This window comes from Sinohyriopsis cumingii, chromosome 9, assembly GCF_028554795.1.
Source record: "Sinohyriopsis cumingii isolate HCF-2022 chromosome 9, ASM2855479v2, whole genome shotgun sequence".
Lineage (NCBI taxonomy): Eukaryota > Metazoa > Mollusca > Bivalvia > Unionida > Unionidae > Sinohyriopsis > Sinohyriopsis cumingii.
The window spans coordinates 17,367,114-17,389,459 of NC_142969.1; the positions used below are offsets into that span (position 1 = coordinate 17,367,114).

General features: G+C 34.8%; 1 protein-coding gene across 2 annotated transcripts in view; it reads right to left on the bottom strand.

The window, feature by feature from the left end:
• The window catches only part of LOC149791323 (uncharacterized), a 233,481-nt gene that overhangs the window by 167,145 nt on the left and 43,990 nt on the right, over positions 1-22,346 (bottom strand). For both annotated transcript variants that reach the window (XM_089969171.1, XM_089969172.1), the window contains exons 6-11: positions 15,098-15,166; positions 12,104-12,225; positions 10,145-10,231; positions 8,819-8,908; positions 7,351-7,437; positions 6,122-6,166 (exon numbers count right to left, since the gene is read on the bottom strand). In XM_089969171.1, coding sequence (XP_089825297.1) covers positions 6,122-6,166; positions 7,351-7,437; positions 8,819-8,908; positions 10,145-10,231; positions 12,104-12,225; positions 15,098-15,166 — 500 coding nt within the window. The remainder of the gene's footprint in view (positions 1-6,121; positions 6,167-7,350; positions 7,438-8,818; positions 8,909-10,144; positions 10,232-12,103; positions 12,226-15,097; positions 15,167-22,346) is intronic.

The window sequence follows — 22,346 nt, forward strand, 5'->3', positions numbered from 1 at the left end:
CTTGGATAATAATTCATAAACAAAACTATTAATTGTCATTTTCCTGTCTAAGCCAGGCCTAAAAGAAACTAAGTTCTTTTAATACATGTGTGGATAGAAGGTGATGGAGAAGATTTGTATGAATATTTTCATATTAGTTTTAGTAGTAGTAGTAATAGCAGTAGCAGCAGCAACATTAGTATGTTAGCTTATTTAAAACAGATACTTGATTTTGGTGTATCTGTAATAATCATATTCTTGGCAATATAGTATGTCTGAGCAAAGGTTAGATACATCAAGAAACGACAACCCAGTTTAAATTCAACTTGATGTACGCTTAAGAGTTTCTCATTGTTAAAATATCCAAGTTAGTATTAATAAACAATTATATATACAAATAGTTTCAACCATATCAAAGCAGCATCAATGTTCACATGCAATATCTTTGTTTTACCAGTTCGTGGTCTGAAGTATTAAGAATGGAGTCAAGTTTATTTTATTCGCAACTCAAGGATATTTTTAGTGAATGGTTCGTGAATCTTCTCCGATTAAATTCTACGGTCACACTTTGGACCACAGTGTATGTGGATTAACACATATGTTGTGTGCTTTGCAACTACAATCATTACAAATTGTACATATTTTCAAACTTCTTTGGATCATGCTAGTTGTTAAACAATGCTACCGGTTCGTCAAAAGACAGTAGCATTGCGTCTTAAATAGAATGTTAAATTTGACAGTCAACACATTTAAACATAAAATGGAATCCATAGGGCATAATGTAGCTTCCGATCCCACAAAATTCTGACATTGTCCTGCAGGTCCTCTGGCAGTAATAACTCCTGACAAGCATCACGCTTATAAAATTTTGACCAAACTTGCTCTACGGTGAGACGAAATAACACGAACTTACACAGCCCACAAACAACTTTAAAATGACATTGCACAGCGAGTACTTCCTTAGAAAATAATTATCCTCAATCACAGGTCATCACAGCCCTGGCCTGTTCGACCTATATTCAAGTCAAGGGGATATATTTTCGTCCCATCGCTTGAAATTAGTGTTGAAGTCATTTAAATTATGATAACACATGAGAATGCCCCCAAACTCAAGTTAGATTGATATGCAACTGATTTTGAAAGAGAATTCAAGATTATACTGTAAATTTTTTCTTTTTATTTCTAGATGCTATGCAATGGCATGCTTCCTTTCATTTTTACCATAACTGGTAACAATGTTGGAAGCGAATCACATAATCGTCCTGGAGGCCCTGTGAGTAGGGACATGAAAGATATGCGCCGTTTAAGTCCACGCTGCTGTCATTGTGTACTTCATGGATTGTATTCAAAATGCGATAAAGTGTTTCCAATAGGAACCAAGAGGCATGAATGAATTGAATGAGGGCGCTTAGGTCTATGACCAGACGTAGAGTGACGTTTGCCTTTAGGACCAAATCTGGAACTAACGATATGACCCTCATTGTGCTATATCCGCTTTGGTATGCGATAAATGTGGCTTTTGCTGGCTGGATCCTCGATTGGTAGATTTTGAGAGGGTTCATATCCTATGAGTGGCACTAGAGTCGCTTTGTTGATTTCCAGTACTATCCTAGAATCGGCGCTGTGTCTATGGTTCCGTGGGAATTGGTCTCCTGGGTTGCTTGTATGCGGACTTCAATCTGGCCATTAAACAGAAGGTTAGAGGATAAAAGTTGTCTTCTTAGCTTTGACTTATGGTGGTCCGTCATGAACATGCAGGACAAGAGCACTGAGGCGCGTTATGCCAATTTTAAATTTCTAGCTCCTGTTACGGCATTGAACAACATGTGTTCAGAAGTTCTATTCAGTACTCGATACATTCTTGAAATAGACTCCCATGCATGCCCTGATGTGTTCGATGTTGGCGAAGATAACTTATGTTCCGCCTGTTGGAAGATAACCATATACACCCAAGTCCAACAAAAACGCTACGGAAAGGATATTGCGCACTAACTACCGAGTGTCATCAAAGGCCAACAGGTCCATATGAATGCAATGTGGCTTTGTCATCCAAAAAAGTGGCGATATCACTGCTTGGGTTTTCAAATGAAAGACTGGCGTCGCAAAGGTAGATCAGCAGACGAACAGATAACGAGGACGGGTCAGAATGTCTGTAACTCTTCTCCACTTTGCACGTAATTCAAATCGGACTCCGTAGTAACATCAGCAGGTTACGGAGCTCTGTTCCAGGTTGTTTACATGGTAGGAGGAGGAGGGCAAACCTCCGTGCCTCAGAGGGGAAAACATCCTCAATGGGTGCTCTGAAGCCTGAATCTTCCTGTGTCATTGGATACTGTAGAATAGATGACAGCACTGGAGAACAAACAACATCACCTTGGCTGCATGAGCTAAGGTCCCCTGTAATGCTTGAGACTAAACTTGCGAAGAGTGACGGGGTCTGTCTCTCACAAAACTCATAGAACTCCCTGAATTAAAATCCGTGACATCGAGACAGTAACTGAATAAAGCGTCTCAACGCGTGGCAAAGTGTAGAAAATTTTGAAATGAGGAATTATTCGTGACATAGTGCCGAATGAGTGTCTTGAGGAGCTATGAGGTTTAAATGGATCCCTGTAGATGTCTGCAAACGTAGGGTTCGACGTACTGACAGCTTTGCTGTTATTGATTGTGCCCATATATTGATGTTTTGGCCCTCCATGGTCCCTGAGCTGGTCGCAATGGAAATAGGTCATATGTGGTTGATGTGTAAGTCGATTTATCTTTCTTTTCACACTGAGAAAAGGTCAGCATGAGGACTGCTGACGTCTTCACCCTAAGTTGTTTGTATATGTTTTGGGGGGTGAGGTTTGTGCTTTGCCCACAGATCAAATCTGTAAGACAAATAGAGCAAAACGTATAAAATAGTGGACCTGTATGTCTTTTAGAACATATTGTCCGTGAAGAGCTAAATCTTAAAAGGTTGACCCAGAAATTTAAAACAGACAGGCTAAAAAGGCAATGAATCATGCAGGCAAAATATAATACAATGCCATCTGAAAGGTCTGTATTGAGGAGATATATACACCAAAGGGCATGCACAAGTGATGATTAAATACAGTGTGGGTGCAGAGCTATAACAAATGATGGTTCCTTGGAAAATAGTGATAGAAGACGATCTCAATTACACTGCTACCTGTGGCGAAGGTCAAGGACGGCATGTACAGTGGAATCATTGAAGCAGTTCATTCAAGGATGCCGTGGTGAAGAAAACGCACATGTATGTACCAGAAATTACGGAAATAGTCATAAATAAGGAATTTCTTAAGGGCATAAAGACATGCACAGTTACGAATATTGCAACCCGAACCTTGTGAAATCGCATTGGCTACCGATGCGAGTGACTAAGCGCTCTTTACATATGATATAATGATTATGCAGATAAACATCACTCAAGTGTCGCCTATAGAAACATCAAAGACCAGGATGCGACTAAGTAAATCGTGTATATAAAGCTGAGCGGAAGCAATGCATAAATGTTCACAAGTGTCTACATTACACACCACAAAGCGTTCACATCAAAGGGACTAGAGGCACAGTTAAAGTAGGTGTAACAATGTCCATCAAAAGGTAATTATCTGTAGGAGAAACGGCCCACAGACCGCCTGTACAAGCAAAATACACTGATGGTGACGCCTTGTTCGTAATGGAATTGCACATAAATTAAGAGGTTTTATAAGCGCTAGAAACTTACACGTACAAAATAATTATACCACCAACTGAATGTGAAGTCCCTTAGGCTCCTGCATAATAACCTAAGTGTGTGACGACGACACAGTATTAGCAAATTTTAAAGGCAGAACTTTCGGGAACAGGATCCTATAAATTTGGAAATATACATAGAGTATAATTTCATTAGAAGTACAAAACCGCCTCGAACTTTTACCGTTATATCTTCCATGTACATTCTCACTTATGCGAGGTCTCTCGTGACAAGAATGTGATTCTTGGGACGACCAGAAGTAGTAACCGAAAAGTCCTTAGCCTTTACGACCAGGTTTAGAAATAAGGTAAAATTCATTGTACAAGGCCCCACATAGGTCGGCAGACAATGTTTAGTTCACTTTAGCTAAAGGTAGTGTCTGGGTGGGATGGATTTGTAAAATAGTAGTAGTACTCCTAAGGTATTATTATATGGTGACGTATTTAATGATGAACCTGTAGATGTTCATTAATCGACTGAAGTCTTAAATCAATATAAGTTTGTAATCGCTTCACCATTATATATAACTGCATTAAAGTTTCCGAACTTGTTCAGGCTAGATCATATATTGAAGTTGTGACGTAGACCTGTTCACCATTATCCAGTCGTAATCCATTTAACTCGAAGAATATACCAATTACTACGACTTGAAACAAAATCGCTATATCGAAGCTCAGCTATATGCTGAGGTCAAGCAGAGGCCTTCTCTCCGCAAAATTATCTATAGTGCCCAATCTCCAGGACCAGAGAGCTCCTCCTGCCTATGTGCTTTAACTGACAAAGTGAGCAGCTCGTCTGAATTGAACTGTTTCCTATTGATCCTCAGGTATATGTGTACGCCCCATACATTTTTCCTCCGAGATACTAACTAAATGGAGGATGGATAGAATATCAGCATACTATAAGGTAAGGGCATTAAGTTCATTCTTCTTTGTCGAGTCTGATAAATGTTTATGGTAACCGAAAACAGTATCTCGAATGCATTTGGTGGCTGAATGTAATTCCCAACATCCTGGTCTGAATAGTGGAAAGATATTTCAAAGGTTAAACCTGCGTCGCTTGAGGAGTTTTCCCCAACGCCATCTTCCCGCTCAGTTTCAAACTGTTCAGGACTATTTTCATCATACCACAGACATACCTATCTAAAACTGGTGTTGTTGAGAAACGCCTGCCTGCTTTTCATTATAGTGTTCGCCCCTCCCACATAAACCCACCGCAAAGAGCTCCCAGTGCCTAACAACAACGTTGCTACTCCATGAATCCAAGTGGGCTAAATTGTACACCCATCTGATGTTATACTACCATGATCAATCTCCTCCCACTTCCACCTTTCCATTTAAATCTCACGTGTCTGGAAAAATCGATATTGCTCCATGAAGAAACAAATGTAATGCAATGTTAGCCAAAGCGGTATTTTATACTTTCTTTCAATCAGAAACGGAGATTCTATCTCTCAAGACCATCAGCCATCAAACAGAATAGAACTTATTATATATACACGTCCATCATATATTATCAGATAAGCGGGATATTTGAGCAACCAATGGTTGACACATGCATGAGCAGATGAATTAGAACACTTTCTATACTTGAGCTTGACTTGTACATGGCATTCAGGATTATGTGTGTGTGTGTGTGTGTGTGTGAGTGAGTGAGTGCGAGTATTCCTATTTATACGGGAAAAGTAAGGCAAAGAGGGATATAATTATCAAGGGAAAAATCATTTCTTTGGAAAAACAAATTAGACAAATTATTATTACAGACTACACCGGAACTGATGTTCGGTAGTATAGTAAGAACCGCATTTATAAGAATAAAGGTCGCTGATTGCATGAAAAAATAGGTATCTGGAAAAATTACGGTATTTGTTTCAGATGGAATATTTGTATGGGTACATTCTAAGCAGCAATAGACTTGAGCCTAAATCCATTTTCATTTTGTGGTTGTCCCGCACTGAAATTGTTGGATGTAAACTGAGATATCTTGACAGGACGGATTTATATAGTCGACATTTAGATGGTTAAATATATCATAAAGGAGGCGAGTTGTATGTTACATCCATCATTTGAAAATGCTATCTTAGGTCAAGTACAAGAAAGTAAGCGTATTATATGCGTCACCCATGAATATTTAGGAATGAGGTCAACATATTAATAGCACTGATTTTGGGAACTGAGTTAGCTGATTGTGCCACGTTTGTTGACCAAAGTGCAAGCTATTTATCAAGCTTGATAAAGGTAGATAGCGTAGATCTCGAGTTCTGGGAAGAAACAAAGTAGATGGTAAATGGTCACACGTATTATGTATTAATAGAAACAATTCCATTGGGCTAGAACGGTTGATTCTGCCATTTATGACCATAGTCTCTTTGTGGCTATGTGTGTCATATGCCTGAGAAGATACCTGTTCTTCTGCCGGGGAAGATGCTATCAGCAAGTTGGATTTCATCTGGAACGAAACACACAAGAAATACTTTTATTTTTATAAGAAATTTGTGTAACAAAAAACTCTAAGGATAGGATGCTTAGAGTATATAAATCTATTAATGTTTCATATATTACGGCCATCTTATCGGGCCTGGTAAACATCGAACTTTATTTCTCGCTTAAAACATAAACTATATATAAAGGAAAATAAGGATTAAACTGTAGTATGTAAAATGTAACGTGGTTTCATATGTAGCATACTATTATGTCAGATACTAGAAGTAAAAGGGTTGAACAAAACCACATTCTTGATTTAGATTGTAATAAAAACGTCAGAAAGGTACAACTATTTAAATCACTGATCATGAAACTTGTGTACCTTCCCATTCCTGTATCATATTTGTACCGTCCCATTCCTGTATCATATTGTACTTTTCCATTCCTGTCTTATTTGTACATTTCCATTTATGTATCATAGTTGTACCTTTCCATTTCTGTACCCTATTTGTACCTTCCCATTCCTGTATCATAGTTATAACTTCCCATTCCTGTATCATAATTGTACCTTCCCATTCCTGTATCACATTTGTACCTTCCCATTCCTGTATCATAGTTGAACCTTCTCATTCCCGTACCATAATTGTACCTTCCCATTCCTGTATCATATTTGTACCATCCCATGATTGTATCATATTGTGCCTATCCTTTCCTGTATCATATTTGAACCTTCCCATACCCGTATAATAGTTGTACTTTCCCATTCCTGTATCATAGTTGTACCTTCCCATTCCTGTATCATACCTGTACCTTCCCATTCCTGTATCATATTTGTACCTTTCCATTCCTGCATCATATTTGTACCTTTCCATTCCTGTATCATAGTTGTATCTTGTCATTCTTGTACATTATTGTACCTTCCCATTCCTGTATCATATTTGTACGCTCCCATTCCTGTATCATATTTGTACCTTTCCATTCCTGTATCATATTTGTACCTTCCCATTCATGTATCACATTTTTACCTGCTCATTCCTGTATCGTAGTTGTACCTTCCCATTCCTGTATCATATTTGTACCTTCCCATTCCTGTATCATATTTGTACCTTCCCTTTCCTGTATCATATTTTACATTTTCAGGGTGCTACTGAATATGAATTTATATTAACTGGCACCCCCATCCATGTTGAGATCTCAGTCAGTACATACCGCATCCTCCAGTGAGAGTTCTATATCATAAGGCCTGCTAATGTCATTCAGTTGTTGCCAAGATTTTATAACATGACCAGCTCGAAACTGCAATTAAAGAATTCGTCCCTCCAATATATGACAAAATACGACATAAATAAACATTAAATCACTGAATGACAACCTACGTGTTATGCCGGTCAGTTATCTAAAACAGCTTTAAAGAAGAACACAAAAATGGTCGATCATGCTTATTTAGTACAAGACATTAGATGAGTTGTTTTAATAAAGGGTCAAAGTTATATGTTGATGATGCCATGATCAATATAGAGAATTTAATTAACCATGACGTAAATTTCACTTAAATAAAAGTAATAAAACGTTGATCCTACTTGATTCTTTTCTAATAACATATGCCAGGGAATGACACAAAAAGAGATTTTAATTAAAAAAAAAAGCAATTTGCTGATTTTCCTCTGCGCTAACATGGTAGATAAGTTGATGTTTGTTTACCGAAAGAGCTGATAAAACAAACAACATATCATAAACTTGCTCCACTGCAGTGCAAATCACAAGGGATCAGCTATGTACTCCCATTGATTTGTTAAAGTTCAGTACATTTTTCATAATCCTTGAGTAAAGTTATCTTAGGATATACGTAAATTTGAATAAGTAGCCATCAGAATGGAAAGGATCTCAACTCAAGATTTTTCATTCAAGGTTCATACATTTGACCAATTAATTGAAAAATTAACATGTGGTTGTTTACACGACAACGTTTTGCACGTGTACCATATTAACAGGCAATTGTTTCCTCACATTTGAAGAACACGTGGAGATTATATAACCCTGACCTTCTTAGCGTGTTTGCATAAAATCTTGCAAAATAATAGCGATTGATCTCTAAGCTGCGCAAAGCGGTCTTATAGTTTTGCATTTTCCTAAAGAAAAAGCTGGGATATGATGGTTTTACATAAAATGAAAGTTATTCCTAAGTTCTTGGTCTTAAGATTTCTGAGACTTATATCTCTACTGATCGCAGTGTTAGCTAATATCAGATAGTAGTTTTAGGACATCATTAGGTCACGACAAAAAGATATGATACCAGTTTTAATATGGAACATAGAGACATCCCAAACGTAATACCATGTATACTCTGACAGGAAAACAACATATAAATTCAGGCCGCAACCAACACTGACTTTTAGTCTATCCTGACAACTATTGAGATGTAGTAGCAGATAAAGTGTGATGTAACAAACCAAGAATTAGTAATGGTATGTCTAGTGATTTTGATATTTCAATTCAATTCAGTGCCTATAATTATGTAAATGAACTAAATTCTGCATATATATATATATATATATATATATATATATATATATATATATATATATATATATATATATATATATATATATATATATATATATATATATATGTTCTAATTATTGCAACATTTCCTTTGGGGTGCTGCTGTGACGCTTACGGTATATAAGGTTCTTCTGGCCAGCATTCGTCCATCATTGTAGGAGTGAACCTTGCCATGGGATTGGGCTGAAATCTTCTCCAGGAATGGCTAAAAGATACGTGATTTAATCAGATATTGCACTGAGCCACATATATGTTAGCTGTAAACTAAATAGCATAATTAGAAATTACTCACATTGTCTAGGATTAAAATATTTAAGTCGGACAATGTGTCCATAGCCATGGTCATTTTGTGTTTTCATTTTAGGGTCTTGTCTCAGTAATTGAAATTAAAACAATAAACAACCATGATGTTACAAAATGCACTGCTTATTAAAAGCTGCTAAAGAATGTATAGCTGTACAGTGTGACTTCCAAGTATTAGACCTAGTTAGATCGCCAAACGTAGGGTACTGTTACACAAGGCACTTTAATAACCTTTAAAGTGTAACGGTTCCATAAAACACAAGATAACCAATCCTGAAAATTTAAATCAACAAATACAAAATCGCCAGCATAGCTTGCCTTCACCTAAACCGATTACTGCAAGAAATACATTCCTGAGAAGGAATTTGAATTATCCGACAATCAAAAGAATCAAACCAAACGATCATGTATGTTATCTGAATAAAATGTATACGATATTTCATCAGCAGTGTTGCCCACCAATGTTATTTTACTCTGTTATAACAAATGGGATGTTGCTGCGAAAAACTGCAGTTTCCATGTACCATGATAACTTAAGGATTGTAAATCATATTTTTAATGATATCTTATGATGATAAACAGTTCGGGTTTTCGAGCTATATATTTGTAAACATCAATTAATTATATATTAGTATGAACGGAAAAGTCAAATTCATTCGAAGTATTATCAACAAAATTGCAAAATGAACTTGATTGCCATAGAAGCTAATACGTTTAGTTATGCTTCGGAAACATCAGGATATCAGCCTGAAAGTTTGTGTCATAAACTTTCAACTAATGTTATAATTCGATGACGAATCTTACTTCTTCCTGAGATCACTGAAGAGTAAATGTAACGAAGTAAATATGGTGGCATTATTAGTAGCATGAACAAAGCGTGCAGAATTAACATAAGTGTAGGCAAACGGACAAACTAAAGTATACACTTCTACCGGCCTCGCTTAATATGTATCGCATAATCTATGAGTAAATAAAAAAATCATGACTTTCCTGCACGTAGTTTTAGGAGCTGTCGTTGTACTAGCATGATACAACCGTTCTGAAAACCTTTCCAAAATACAATACCCCTACTCCGCTTATATAGGTACAATATAACTGCTGTATTATTTAGAAACTTCCTTAAAACAGCTGTACTCACCACATTTGCATCTCCAACGGGTACACAATGTAGTCGAATCCTTTTAGATGAAATATTGGACACTGCTAATAAAACAACAACTTGCTCCTTGGAAAATAGAGAAAATATTACAAATGAAGTTTATAATTACCTATATTTATGCATTTCACTTTTTCCTGGCATACTTGTATCTTACATTTGCTGGTTAATTTGATAGGTTTGCATCGCTTTTCATTAGAATTATTGTTAAACCGATTCATTGTTGAACCGTAAATTGTCAAAGAAATACAAACTCGTGCCTGATCTTACTGGGGTGTATGTTTTACTCATAATGATTTCATTGCACGTTTTATGTGTGTGTTTGTGTGTGTGTGCCTTTGTGTGTGAAAAAGTGTGAGCAGGTGTGTGTGTATGCATGTCTGTGAGTGCATTGTGTGTGAATGTGTACCTTATACAGTATTTCGCATGAAACGACCTAGAGCACTAGTACAAGAAGCCTTCAAACGATCGATGTATGTATATATATATATATACAGATAGCAATACTCTCGCCATTGACACGATTCCAAAATAGTTGCTCAATTACAAAAATGGATTATATATTAAAAGAATAAAAGCTTGAACTAAATTTAAAAAAACGGTAACAGCTGAAATAAAATATATTGTACACGGATATATTTCCATGAAGTAGACTTTATTATCCTTTTATCTATGTATTTGCCGTATGATAATTGAAACAAAAAAGGCATTTATGCACGTAAGATAAGCATTTCTATCTAACGTGGAATAGCATAGTAATGATCTGAATTTATTTACATAGTATTCTAATTTAAGAGTGAAACCTTTTTTAGAATGGAAATGAATTAAAACGGAAATTATGAAGAAACTACTAAATTTTGAATGCCGCAGAACGATGAATAAATCAGTTTAATTTATGAACTTCCCATAAATCTGAAACACAGAACATTTTATGATGCATTCCTGATGTGAAATCATGGATGACATGTAACAAGCTGCAGATGAATGATGCTAAAACTGAGGCCATTCTGATTACAAGACAAAGAGTTTTTCATTCACATGCTTTACCTCAAACAATAAATATCAGCAACACCAACATTAAATTCATAGAATCAGTACGAAACCTAGGTGTTACTCTGGACTGTACTCTCACATTGCACCAACATGTCATGAACATATGCAAAGCTGCATATCTTGAGCTGAGACGCACCAGCTCCATTCGCAAATATATTTCAGTTGATGCCACCAAAACACTTGTGTGTTCATTAGTACTTTCAAGACTGGACTATTGAAACTCAGTTATGTCTGGTTCATCTCAATATCTACTCAATAAACTTCAAACAGTTCAAAACAGCTGCTTGGATCATACTTAGAGTACCAGGAGCAGAGCAAACCTCCCAGCTACTCTATACCATACACTGGCTATCCATTTGATCCAGAAACAAACACAAAATTTGTTCTATGTGCTACGTTTCACTGTCGGACTCTAGTCCAACATACCTGACCCATGTGTACACACCAGCAAGATACTTAAGCTCCTCTTCTGACAATCGTATACTCATTAGTCCCTCTATGAAAACAAAGTCATATGGACAACGTTCTTTTGCATACCAGGGCCCAGCAACGTGGAATGAATTGCCCCTCTGAACTGACACAAATACACAGTCATCCCATTCAAGAGTGCTCTCAAAACTCACTTATTTCGACTGCAAGAACAAACTTAAAGACCTAATAATGTTTCTTACCTTAAATATTCTCAGCATGTTTTTTTAATGTTTTCTAATTTCATGGTGTTTGTTTTTGTAATCATATCATTATATATGTTTTTATCTTATGGATGTTGTCTAATGTTGTATAGTGCTTAGATCTTCTAAATATTAGGCGCTATACAAAGTCCTCATTATTATTATTATTATTATTATTATTATTATTATTATTTATCTGAACTCCAGATGCTTTCACCATTGGCTCTGAATGGCAAACGTCGGGGCCAGAGACGACGAGAGAATTTGTTGGGTGGCCATCTGTGATGAGTATAATCCGTGGCGGAATTTTTATCTCATTGCAACTGGGACTTGTTATATCTGGAAAATAGTTAATATCAATTTTTAATATACTGCCATACATTTTCTTCCTTCAAACACAATTCAGTCCATTTTGTATTTTCTCTCTATCGATGCATACCCCCTCCACGCAATTAGATTCAAACTATTAATCCAGACCATACACAGAACTAGAGATAAAGCGTTACCCTTCAAATTTAAGACATTCTTAAATTTAATATTATGAATAAAAATATTTAATTTCTTCCCAATAGTTTTGGCTGTACCACTTGCATTTTCTGGAAGAAAATTCATTTTGAATTGTAATGCCTGTCTTCAGCCTATGTGTTTATTTATACACTTTACGAAAATCATTTGGGCAAGTGACCGTTGGAATAACACATTAGTTGTACCTTTTATTTAAGCGTTCGAATACAACAATGGAAAGGGATAGTAATAAGCATTTTGAGCTGTTGAGGTTTAGATGTTGTCTTTTTACAATACCATATATTCAAATGTCTTAAGCAAAAACAGTCATATTATATAAATATTATAGGTTACTGCATTTGTGCCGGAAAATATGAAGGACTTTTTCGGATGGATATGCACCACGACCATGGGAGTGCAGTATATCCATCCGAATAAACAAGTTCATATTTCCCATACAAATGCAATAACCTTTTTATTATATGCTCATTTTCTTATTCTACCTGAGGCTTAATTATATAAACAAAAATACACTACAAGAAACAATGTAATTGAATTTATGATCTATTTCAAACTAAATACGTAAGCGCATATTCATCAGTACACAACAACATTATTAATGCGCATATAACTACACCCAGATAAATTTGAACTTAGTCGTGCGCTAGACATCACTTTCGAAAGTAAATGGCGTTTTGGTCCACTTACAATTGAAGTTTAGATTCATACTGTGAATAAATGTGCATTGCAACAACTTTCCCATTTAGTCTGGAATGAAGAGATTTTGGTAGTTTTGTCGATTCTACTAAATTTTGTGAGAATTACTGGATTTATCTGTGTCCATTCTACATGAAGTACATCTGATTTCAGTAGAGATGGAACAACGTGTTGACATCTGCAAGCTTGTTTCTGTTTTGTCATTAAATGTTTGAATCATAATGTGGGAAAATATGAAGTCTTTCAATTGTAATTATAAAAAAGACGCTATGAAATATAATGTTTATTTGATTTTGAATGCAGTAAAAAGGATGTAATTGCACATGGAATGTAGTCGAAATTACAGTACAATTTGGAAATGGTTAATCAAGCTATAGAACACATGACAAGGAATCTGCAGAACTAAGAAGTACATTATGAGGAAATTGATAATGTAAAACTCTAAGTACATTTTTGCCATTCTTATTACCAACTAAGAAAGACACATTTATGCCTTCTCACTTGCATGTTATCTGTAGGGTCCCAACAATTGTTTTACCTGTCTGGCGTTTATAGTTTGTTAAAAATTGTATCAAAAACCTTAACGCTGAATATTGCAAAGCAGCTGGTATGTGGCAATCCACGAAACATCTGTTTTAGTTCATTCGGAAACAAAGTGAATCAACGAAAATGTAAAGCGTCTACTACATGAGTGAGCATGATTTGTTTGCAAAGTAGTTAATAATACACTATTAGGCACACGTGTCGTGGACGTCAATGAAATATAGAGGTTTGCAATATCGTAAAATATTGCATGATTCTGACAATCTAAAATTAACGGAGACAAAAATGAGCATATAATGAATCAAGAAACAAGGATCAATCATTATCAAGTTCGATAACTGTCTGTTAGACTTCTATTTATTTCCTTTCGCAATCTAAAGCAACGTTGCATAGTACAAAGTTATGCATTTGCATGGTTTTGGATTCCATACAGTTGAATATGATTTCTCTAAGACAGTTGAATATGTACTTTTACAAGTGAACTAATTCAATCTTTTTCGAATGGAGGTAATAATATTCATATTTGCAAGTGAGACAGGTGCCGTTGTATTAGCGGCTTCTGTGTATGTATTTATTTATTTCGCATTAATTTTGTTTTTGTATTTTAAGTCATTGTGCCTCCATTATTGACAATGCCATAAAACCATTAAACGTTGTTTTGTGCTCCCCAGTCAATCAAGGCTTTTAAATTGATCAGTGGTTGACTGTTTCATTTCTAGGCAAATTATCACCGAAGTTCAATATTATTTCAGGAGAAGTCAAACTTTCGGATACACGGGGAGCATATTTAATTGTCATTTATGTTCTGAAACAAAATGTGAGTCAGGTATGCTGCCGTTCGTTAGTAACTTGACTCTTTTCTCTTGCTTCTGCTTATATAAGCCATGGTCTCAACATACACCGTTTGACTGAACGCCGAACACACTACAGCGGATCTGTGTTGGCAAATAATGTTGTATGTAATATCACTCAAAACAAAGCTGGTACAATTCTGTATACTGTTATATCACCAGAATAGATACTGAATGCCATCGATTAGTGGAGAAAGAAAAAGGTAAAACATAAGGGAAATCAGCATAGCATATGTCTGGTGAAAAGTACTTAAACGACGTGTGACTGGAAATGGCTGGATAACGAAGGTAGAGTTAGTCGAGTCATGACAGGGTAGCCTCTTTATTTATACGTCATGACATTCGATATCCAATTCCTTTGATCCACTATTCACAGTTCTCACTAATGGAAAAGGAACTCGTAAAAGGGTACAAATATGTTGGAAATATGTAAATTCTTTACACTGTAACAATTATTTAGTTGAAAGATTGTATGCAAATAAACATATTCGTATCTTTCGAATGTTTATACCTGAAATTAGTGTTTGCAACAGACTACCAAACCTGCAAAAATTTTACTTTAGTTTCCCAGATTGAACTGAATTATCTTTACTTACTTGAGACTCCTGCTAAAGCCATTAGCAAACCACCAAACAAAGGAGACGGACCTCCGAGCCGTAACGCACCTTCACAAGAAAAGATATACTTAATATCATAACACATTATATCTTCAACTGTAACGTAAACATAATCATCCATAAACATGCTATAAGCAGTTCAGGAACTCGAATGATAAAACTGTCACTTTCTTTCAAAGGTTAAAGTTCATTACTATGGAAAGGTCAGTCTTGTTCTAATCATACGAATCTACTATATGATTTAGCGTTTTGCGAATCTCATTGTAATACTGACTACCAAAAATAAATTTTAAAGCAGAAAATTCCAATAAAAGTAGATGTTCATTAGAGGATATAAAGAGATTGTATAACAGCCCGTATAATTGCCTCTCATTCGATTATATTTAACTTAATGTGGAACTATCAAACAGTTTCTCTTAGATTAAATTTACATAAGAACACTAGAAATATCAAACAGTTTATCCTCGCCTACATTTAAATGAGAACACTAGATGTATTGCACTTATCATTTTAAGAAACATTCACTTGCAAAGTTAAAATTTATGCAGAAGTTTAAGAGATTAAAACAAAGACAGATATTTAAACTGACAACCAAACCAAATTTTAGGCAAGAAATTAAAGCATTCTCAGACATATTGTTTAAAACACACGAGTTAGCAAAACTCACGGTTTTCAATTACTTTTTAAAACAAAATAAAATGTGTAGTCCCTGGAAGAAACATAAGACCTTCTGACCAAAATGAATTTCCTTGAAGAAACATTCACTTGCAAAGTTAAAATTTATGCAGAAGTTTAAGAGATTAAAACAAAGACAGATATTTAAACTGACAACCAAACCAAATTTTAGGCCAGAATTTAAAGTATTTTCAGACATATTGTTTAAAACACACGAGTTAGCAAAACTCACGGTTTTCAATTACTTTTTAAAACAAAGTAAAATGTGTAGTCCCTGGAAGAAACAGAAGACCTTCTGACCAAAATGAATTTCCTTGAAGAAACATTCACTTGCAAAGTTAAAATTTATGCAGAAGTTTAAGAGATTAAAACAAAGACAGATGTTTAAACTGACAACCAAACCAAATTTTAGGCAAGAATTTAAAACATTCTCAGACATATTGTTTAAAACACACGAGTTAGCAAAACTCACGGTTTTCAATTACTTTTTAAAACAAAGTAAAATGTGTAGTCCCTGGAAGAAACAGAAGACCTTCTGACCAAAATGAATTTCCTTGAATATCTATTTCATCTAACCCGATTTACATAAGTGATATTATTGCTTCTGAATAAAACAGACCTGTTTACTAAGTTCTCTTGACCCTATGTATAGCTGTGGAAAATACAACATACTGAACTGGCACAATTACATGTGTTCCTGATATGTATTGAAAACCTCGGTTTGATAAAAACTCATTAATGTATATTTGTCTTATCTGGTTCACAACCAGAGTCAACACATGTTCATTCAAGATCAATATCAGAGTGCTTATCTTCAAAATGTAATATGGAGAGCATGGTAACTAAAAACTTTGGGAGAATTTATTTGCATATGAACAAAACACTGGACTACAATGTTGAATAAAATACAATAATCCTAGCAATTGTCATTGGCTAGGTTGATTCGTATTAGCCACTACAATTACTTACGGGTCAAAGCTGGTTTCAATAGTGCCGATATTTGTTCAATGGATCTGCATTCTCTTCATCAAGAAGCAAATGATAATATAAGCGGAATTTGGTGAAAACCCACAAGTTAATGTTTCCGATTCTTGCACGTGGAGTAGTGATGGAAATATACTTAAGATGACCCCAAATGGGTACCATCCTGGTCTTCATTTTGTTCCAGAGCCAGCTTAATATTGTAATAATGCATAAGTGAAATAATGTGTCAGTTCGTTGAAATGAAGTTGCCATAACCGATTTTGAGAGTGAACATAAAGAATCCATATATTTCCGTGTGTGCGTGTATGTGTGTGACATTTATCGTACTGAAACCATATGTCGATATGACCACCCCTTCAAGTGTTATAGCTCTGAATTGGTGAATATGATAACCATAATATAGATCTAGTCAGCGTTAGTTTGTCTTACGATCATCTACATATTATGGGAATGCTTATAACGAAAACCACATGTCAATAGCACCATAGCTTCAGAAAAAGTGGCGATTATAAAATGTTTAACACGGTGCTCAATTTGGATGCCAAACCAGTATCATTTTCATTAGCAATAAATAGACATCATCAAAAGTATTTTAATAAAACTACATGTCGATGAGATCATCGGTTTATAAGTAGTAGCAATAACATATGTTTAAGTTTCCTACCATGATATTGTATATCAAATTGGCACATGTGTCATTAAGAACACATAAGGCATCATAGGAGGGCCAATGGTGGTGCCATTGGCGTTTATCGAAGAGTACCATTGAAAATATAGTCAATATCGACAGCACAACATCCATGTCGGATGTCACATCGAAACAATTTTCATTGATGGTCAAACAAAAATCGTAATAAGTCCTCCATTACGAACCACTAGTCGATATCGCCATCAATTCAGGAAGAGTAGTGATTAAAACCGTTTTCATGATCGCTGTCTTGGTAGCTATATTACATGTCGCATCGGCACTATTTTTGTTTATAACCAGCTAGACATCATACAATGTGCTTTTCTGAAAACTCACTATCGATACACACAGCCATACATAAATAATATAAATAAGACAAATTTTGCAATAATGGCTGTCAATGCACCACAGTTTTCATTTATTTCAATCCAAGTAGACATTACATAATGTATATTTTAAATGACAACTCATTCTTAGCATCCTTTCTGGAAGAGTATTGATAGCATTTTAACTTATGTCTAACTAGACCATGAACTTGCTGAATGGCTCTAAATTCAGTAACAAAAATATTTAATCTTACATACTTAAATAAATAGGGTGACAATATACCTGTGAGCGCTCTGCACAAGATTTGTCATGGTATTTGACCGTGTATCTGAGATCTTGGACAGAAGATGACTGGATCTGAGACAATGTCGAAATATATTTGCGTGCTAAGTTTGATTAAATCTGTAATTAATGCCTGGTGAAATGGACACTTTTGAAATGGTATCATTGAATAGATTCTCTAGATATGTCCAGAAATATGCTTTGATGAATATTCATAAATGTATAATTCTTTATGACATTCACCATTACAGAAAGAAACATTACGCAAGATATTTAACCTTGAAATATATCTCAGAGCGGTGAAGCCGTGTTCATAAGGTTATTGAAGTACATAATGCAAATTATGACCTTTGACTAGCCTCAAAGTGAAGCAGGCTTGGCCTTAAAAACTCCTTCGTGGCCTGGATAAGTTGATGGTACATTGTGCACTTTATTATTCTGAACCAACTAAATATTGCAAAATATGTTTAATGACAAGCACTGGAAGGAGCGCATTGAAATATGATTTTCGGGACGCCCACTGTGGGGTGACGATGGGGGTAAGATGAGTACCTCTTTTATTTAAATCTTCTAACATTCCTCCATAGCGTTTCAGTGGAAAATCTACGTCGATACAACAATCCATTCATGAGAAGAAGCAGCAATAAAAGAATACAGCATCCATTTAGGAACTCTTGCAAGCCTCATTTCATAACAGAAACAATTATATATTGTAAAATGAATTTTGGGAAGAAAATATATTAGTATGAGTAGTATCAGTCACTGGGGATAAAAGGTTTTGACCTTAGACCTTTATGCTACCTATTTAAAATAACGTTCCAAAATGTAAAATATCAAAAGTTACACTAAAGAAATGTAAAGTGTTAAACCCTTTCAAACAAATGCAAACATTAGGTACTACATGATAAAGGATAAAAAGTAAAGATGAAATAAATTTTTAGTTTTAGTTGGTACATACAAAAAAGCTGCAGAAAACAATCCTTAAAATTTAAAACAAATTTAGTTGAAACCGCAGTATGTTTTTACTTCGGAGAAAATATTCCTGATAAGATATATGTTAGTGGCAACGACATGTCATGACCATCTGTTGAGAACAAGTAGATTGTGCATGATATTGGAGGACTAATTGGCGCCATTTTTTATTTAGACCAACTGCATAAAAAGTCCCTTTTGTGAATTTCCCATGTCGCTAACATCATTCCTTTAGCAAAAGAAGCTATAATAAACTTTTATAGACAGACAATTTGGTCGACCATCAGAGGCAGATATAAATGTAATTGCGTTATTTCTGGTAAGAACCAAATGAATATCACATATTTTGTTAAAATGAACACGCCGTATTCGTCACAATTTGTTAAGAAGAAATAACAAAGTACAGAATTTCAAGACGTGTTTTATTTTGGCAATATAAGTGGCGCCCATTTGTTTTTGGACCAACACCATCTATCTATCTATCTATCTACCTACCTATCTATCTATCTATCTATCTATCTATCTATCTATATATATATATATATATATATATATATATATATATATATATATATATATATATATATATATATATATATATATATATATATATATATATATATGTGTGTGTGTGTGTGTGTGTGTGTGTGTGTATCCGTGTGTGTGTGTATGTTGAATTTGGGCATGCACGTAGATAATGCAAAAGTTCTCTAGTTTTATCAGCCGTGTTATGACTGATTGTAGGACATGTTCTGTCAAAGCTACGTTTGTTATATGGTAGATAACTCTGTAACACTTTGAACAAGTAAGTTTCAATTTTTTCTATAGGACGCCAGAGCCACTTTCGATTGAATTTAGAAGGATATGGAGAAGTACAAAAAATGTAATTCCTTGGACAATTGACAAATTGCAGGCAGGGTCTTGAGGTTTTAGGGCGGCTTGAAGTTAAAAACAACAATAGTCAAAACATTTAATACTTAGATACTAAAGTTTTGACTAATTTGTTCGCTTTCAGACCGATTTGAAACAAAATCATCAGAAATATGCTTTATCACATAGTCCTAAATTGTTATTTAGTCATTATGATGTTTTCAAATGTTACTAAATGCACCGAATTGTACTTCATTCGTTTAGGAAATAAATGGAAAAAATCCACTAGGTGATGTAGAATTACTCATGCCACATTTCCTTCTGAATTATTCAAGTATTAAAAAGCAGATGAGCTAAGTGCAGTCCTTTCATCCCGTCCCGTACCCTTTTATCCCTGATTTTATTAGTCAGTTCATTTTGTTTTTATGAAAACTATGTATATCAATTATGAAATCTTGATGTAAAAAAAAACATACAAACACACTTTGCCACTGGCCTGATGCAGCTTTTAAATCTTAGACTATTGTTCAGACGAGAGAAAGATTTGTTTTATATGCAGAAAACATATTTTGTTACGTATAAGACATTCAATATTTAAACAAAACAAAACAAAACACTCTTTCAATTTCGATGATTATGATGCATTGAAAAGATATATGGCAACGCATTATATGAAAATTTACAAAATGAATTAATCAAAGCAGTACAGTGTATGTAACGTGAACATTTGATTAAGTTGTTGGAATTATATAATTTTACATTGGTGAATGACATCAATATATGTTTTGTATTTACTTTCAGATAAGAAAATTAACCCATGAATATTCATGACCAGATAGTGAAACTTTTAATTTGTAACAATATAACCGGGATGGGGTCAGATTATAACAAAGATTAATGATGGTAAAAATACAATGTTTATTTATGAACTATTTAATGAAAAAGACTGATTTGTGAGCCAAAATAAATCCAGTTATTGGATATTTAACACAATATGCACGAATCTGCAATTTAAATGAAACGTGAACTGATATGCAATCGAAAACCTTAAATAGTAAAACAAAATACAATGATTAATGATTCAAAGTGATTCCACACAAACAACGGAAAAAAATGATTCACGTAAACATTGACAATTTCCATACGAAAATGATATAGTTCACTCTGATAGTGAAATATGACGAGTTTTACTCAAATAGTGAAATGTGATATGATACATGGGGACATATCACTTGCAGAGTCGAAAACAAATCCGAAAGGGCTTCCAAGCCCCAGTGCTATGTCGAATAGTTGAGGAGCCGCCACGAACGGTGTGTCCCTCCTGGTCTGCCTAAAAAGCAGTAAAATCTCAATTTCTGGAGACCCGTTGGTGCAGAAGCCTTGGCTCTTCACCACGTGAAGACCTTATCTTTTTCCGGGCCATCGTCACCCCCGACATTTGCTTCCAGATAATGGAATTTTTAATCCGACAAATAAAATAATAACTGTAGATAAATTTGAAATAATTTGTATAAACTTAAGTGTTCCACATAATTATGATGAGATATGTCTAGGAGACGAGAATCTACCAGCCGTTGCTACTCAGCAAGGATAAATTTAACAAACTAGTATATAAGATGTTTGTTTAATTAAAGTTGAAGAGTTTAGATTTTAAAGAGAAATGAGTACTAGACTGCATGTAATATATGCTTTAGATGATAACATAGGAAATATAGATTCTATAACGTAAACTGAATGTAATGTTTAACACACAAAAATGCTTAGTTGAACAAGAATATGATAAAATCATGCAATAGGATTCCGGGAAAATTGTGTCAGATTTAAAAGCTAAACTATGCAGTTGGCGTGGATGGCGTATGGTTGACACACAATATGGTGAAGAAAACTGATATTTACTAATTCAATATATTCATTAAATATCGAGATTAAATAATAAAACTAATGATGTTAATACAGACACAAATATAAATAATTTAAATATGAACGATGAACACAAACAACCAAGTGTTTATATTACTTTCTCTGTTCCAATATATCTATTTCGATTAATTCTTCATTTATAGTACTGACTGTTTGATGTTCGTTGTACTCTTTTTGGTAAATAGAAACAAACCTGTAGGTACAATTGCAAGGAACTGACAAAATAATTTAGTAATTAAAAATTATGATATTATCAGCTATTAAAGAAATGTTTCAGCTTTTGTCGAAGTTAGGCTATTGCACTTGGAGTTATTCCTGTCAATGCTGCTGATTTCGTAGCTCAATGAAGTAAATATTCAACAGCATTATTGCTGCTTGCACATTCACTCCCGTCTCTGCCGCCTCCACTGTAGTCTCTAGTAGACTACTTGGAGCTTATTGTTAATCCTTTACCAAAGTTTGCTATTGCTATACCACGATTTGTCATACCAATAGCTCAATAGCTGAAGA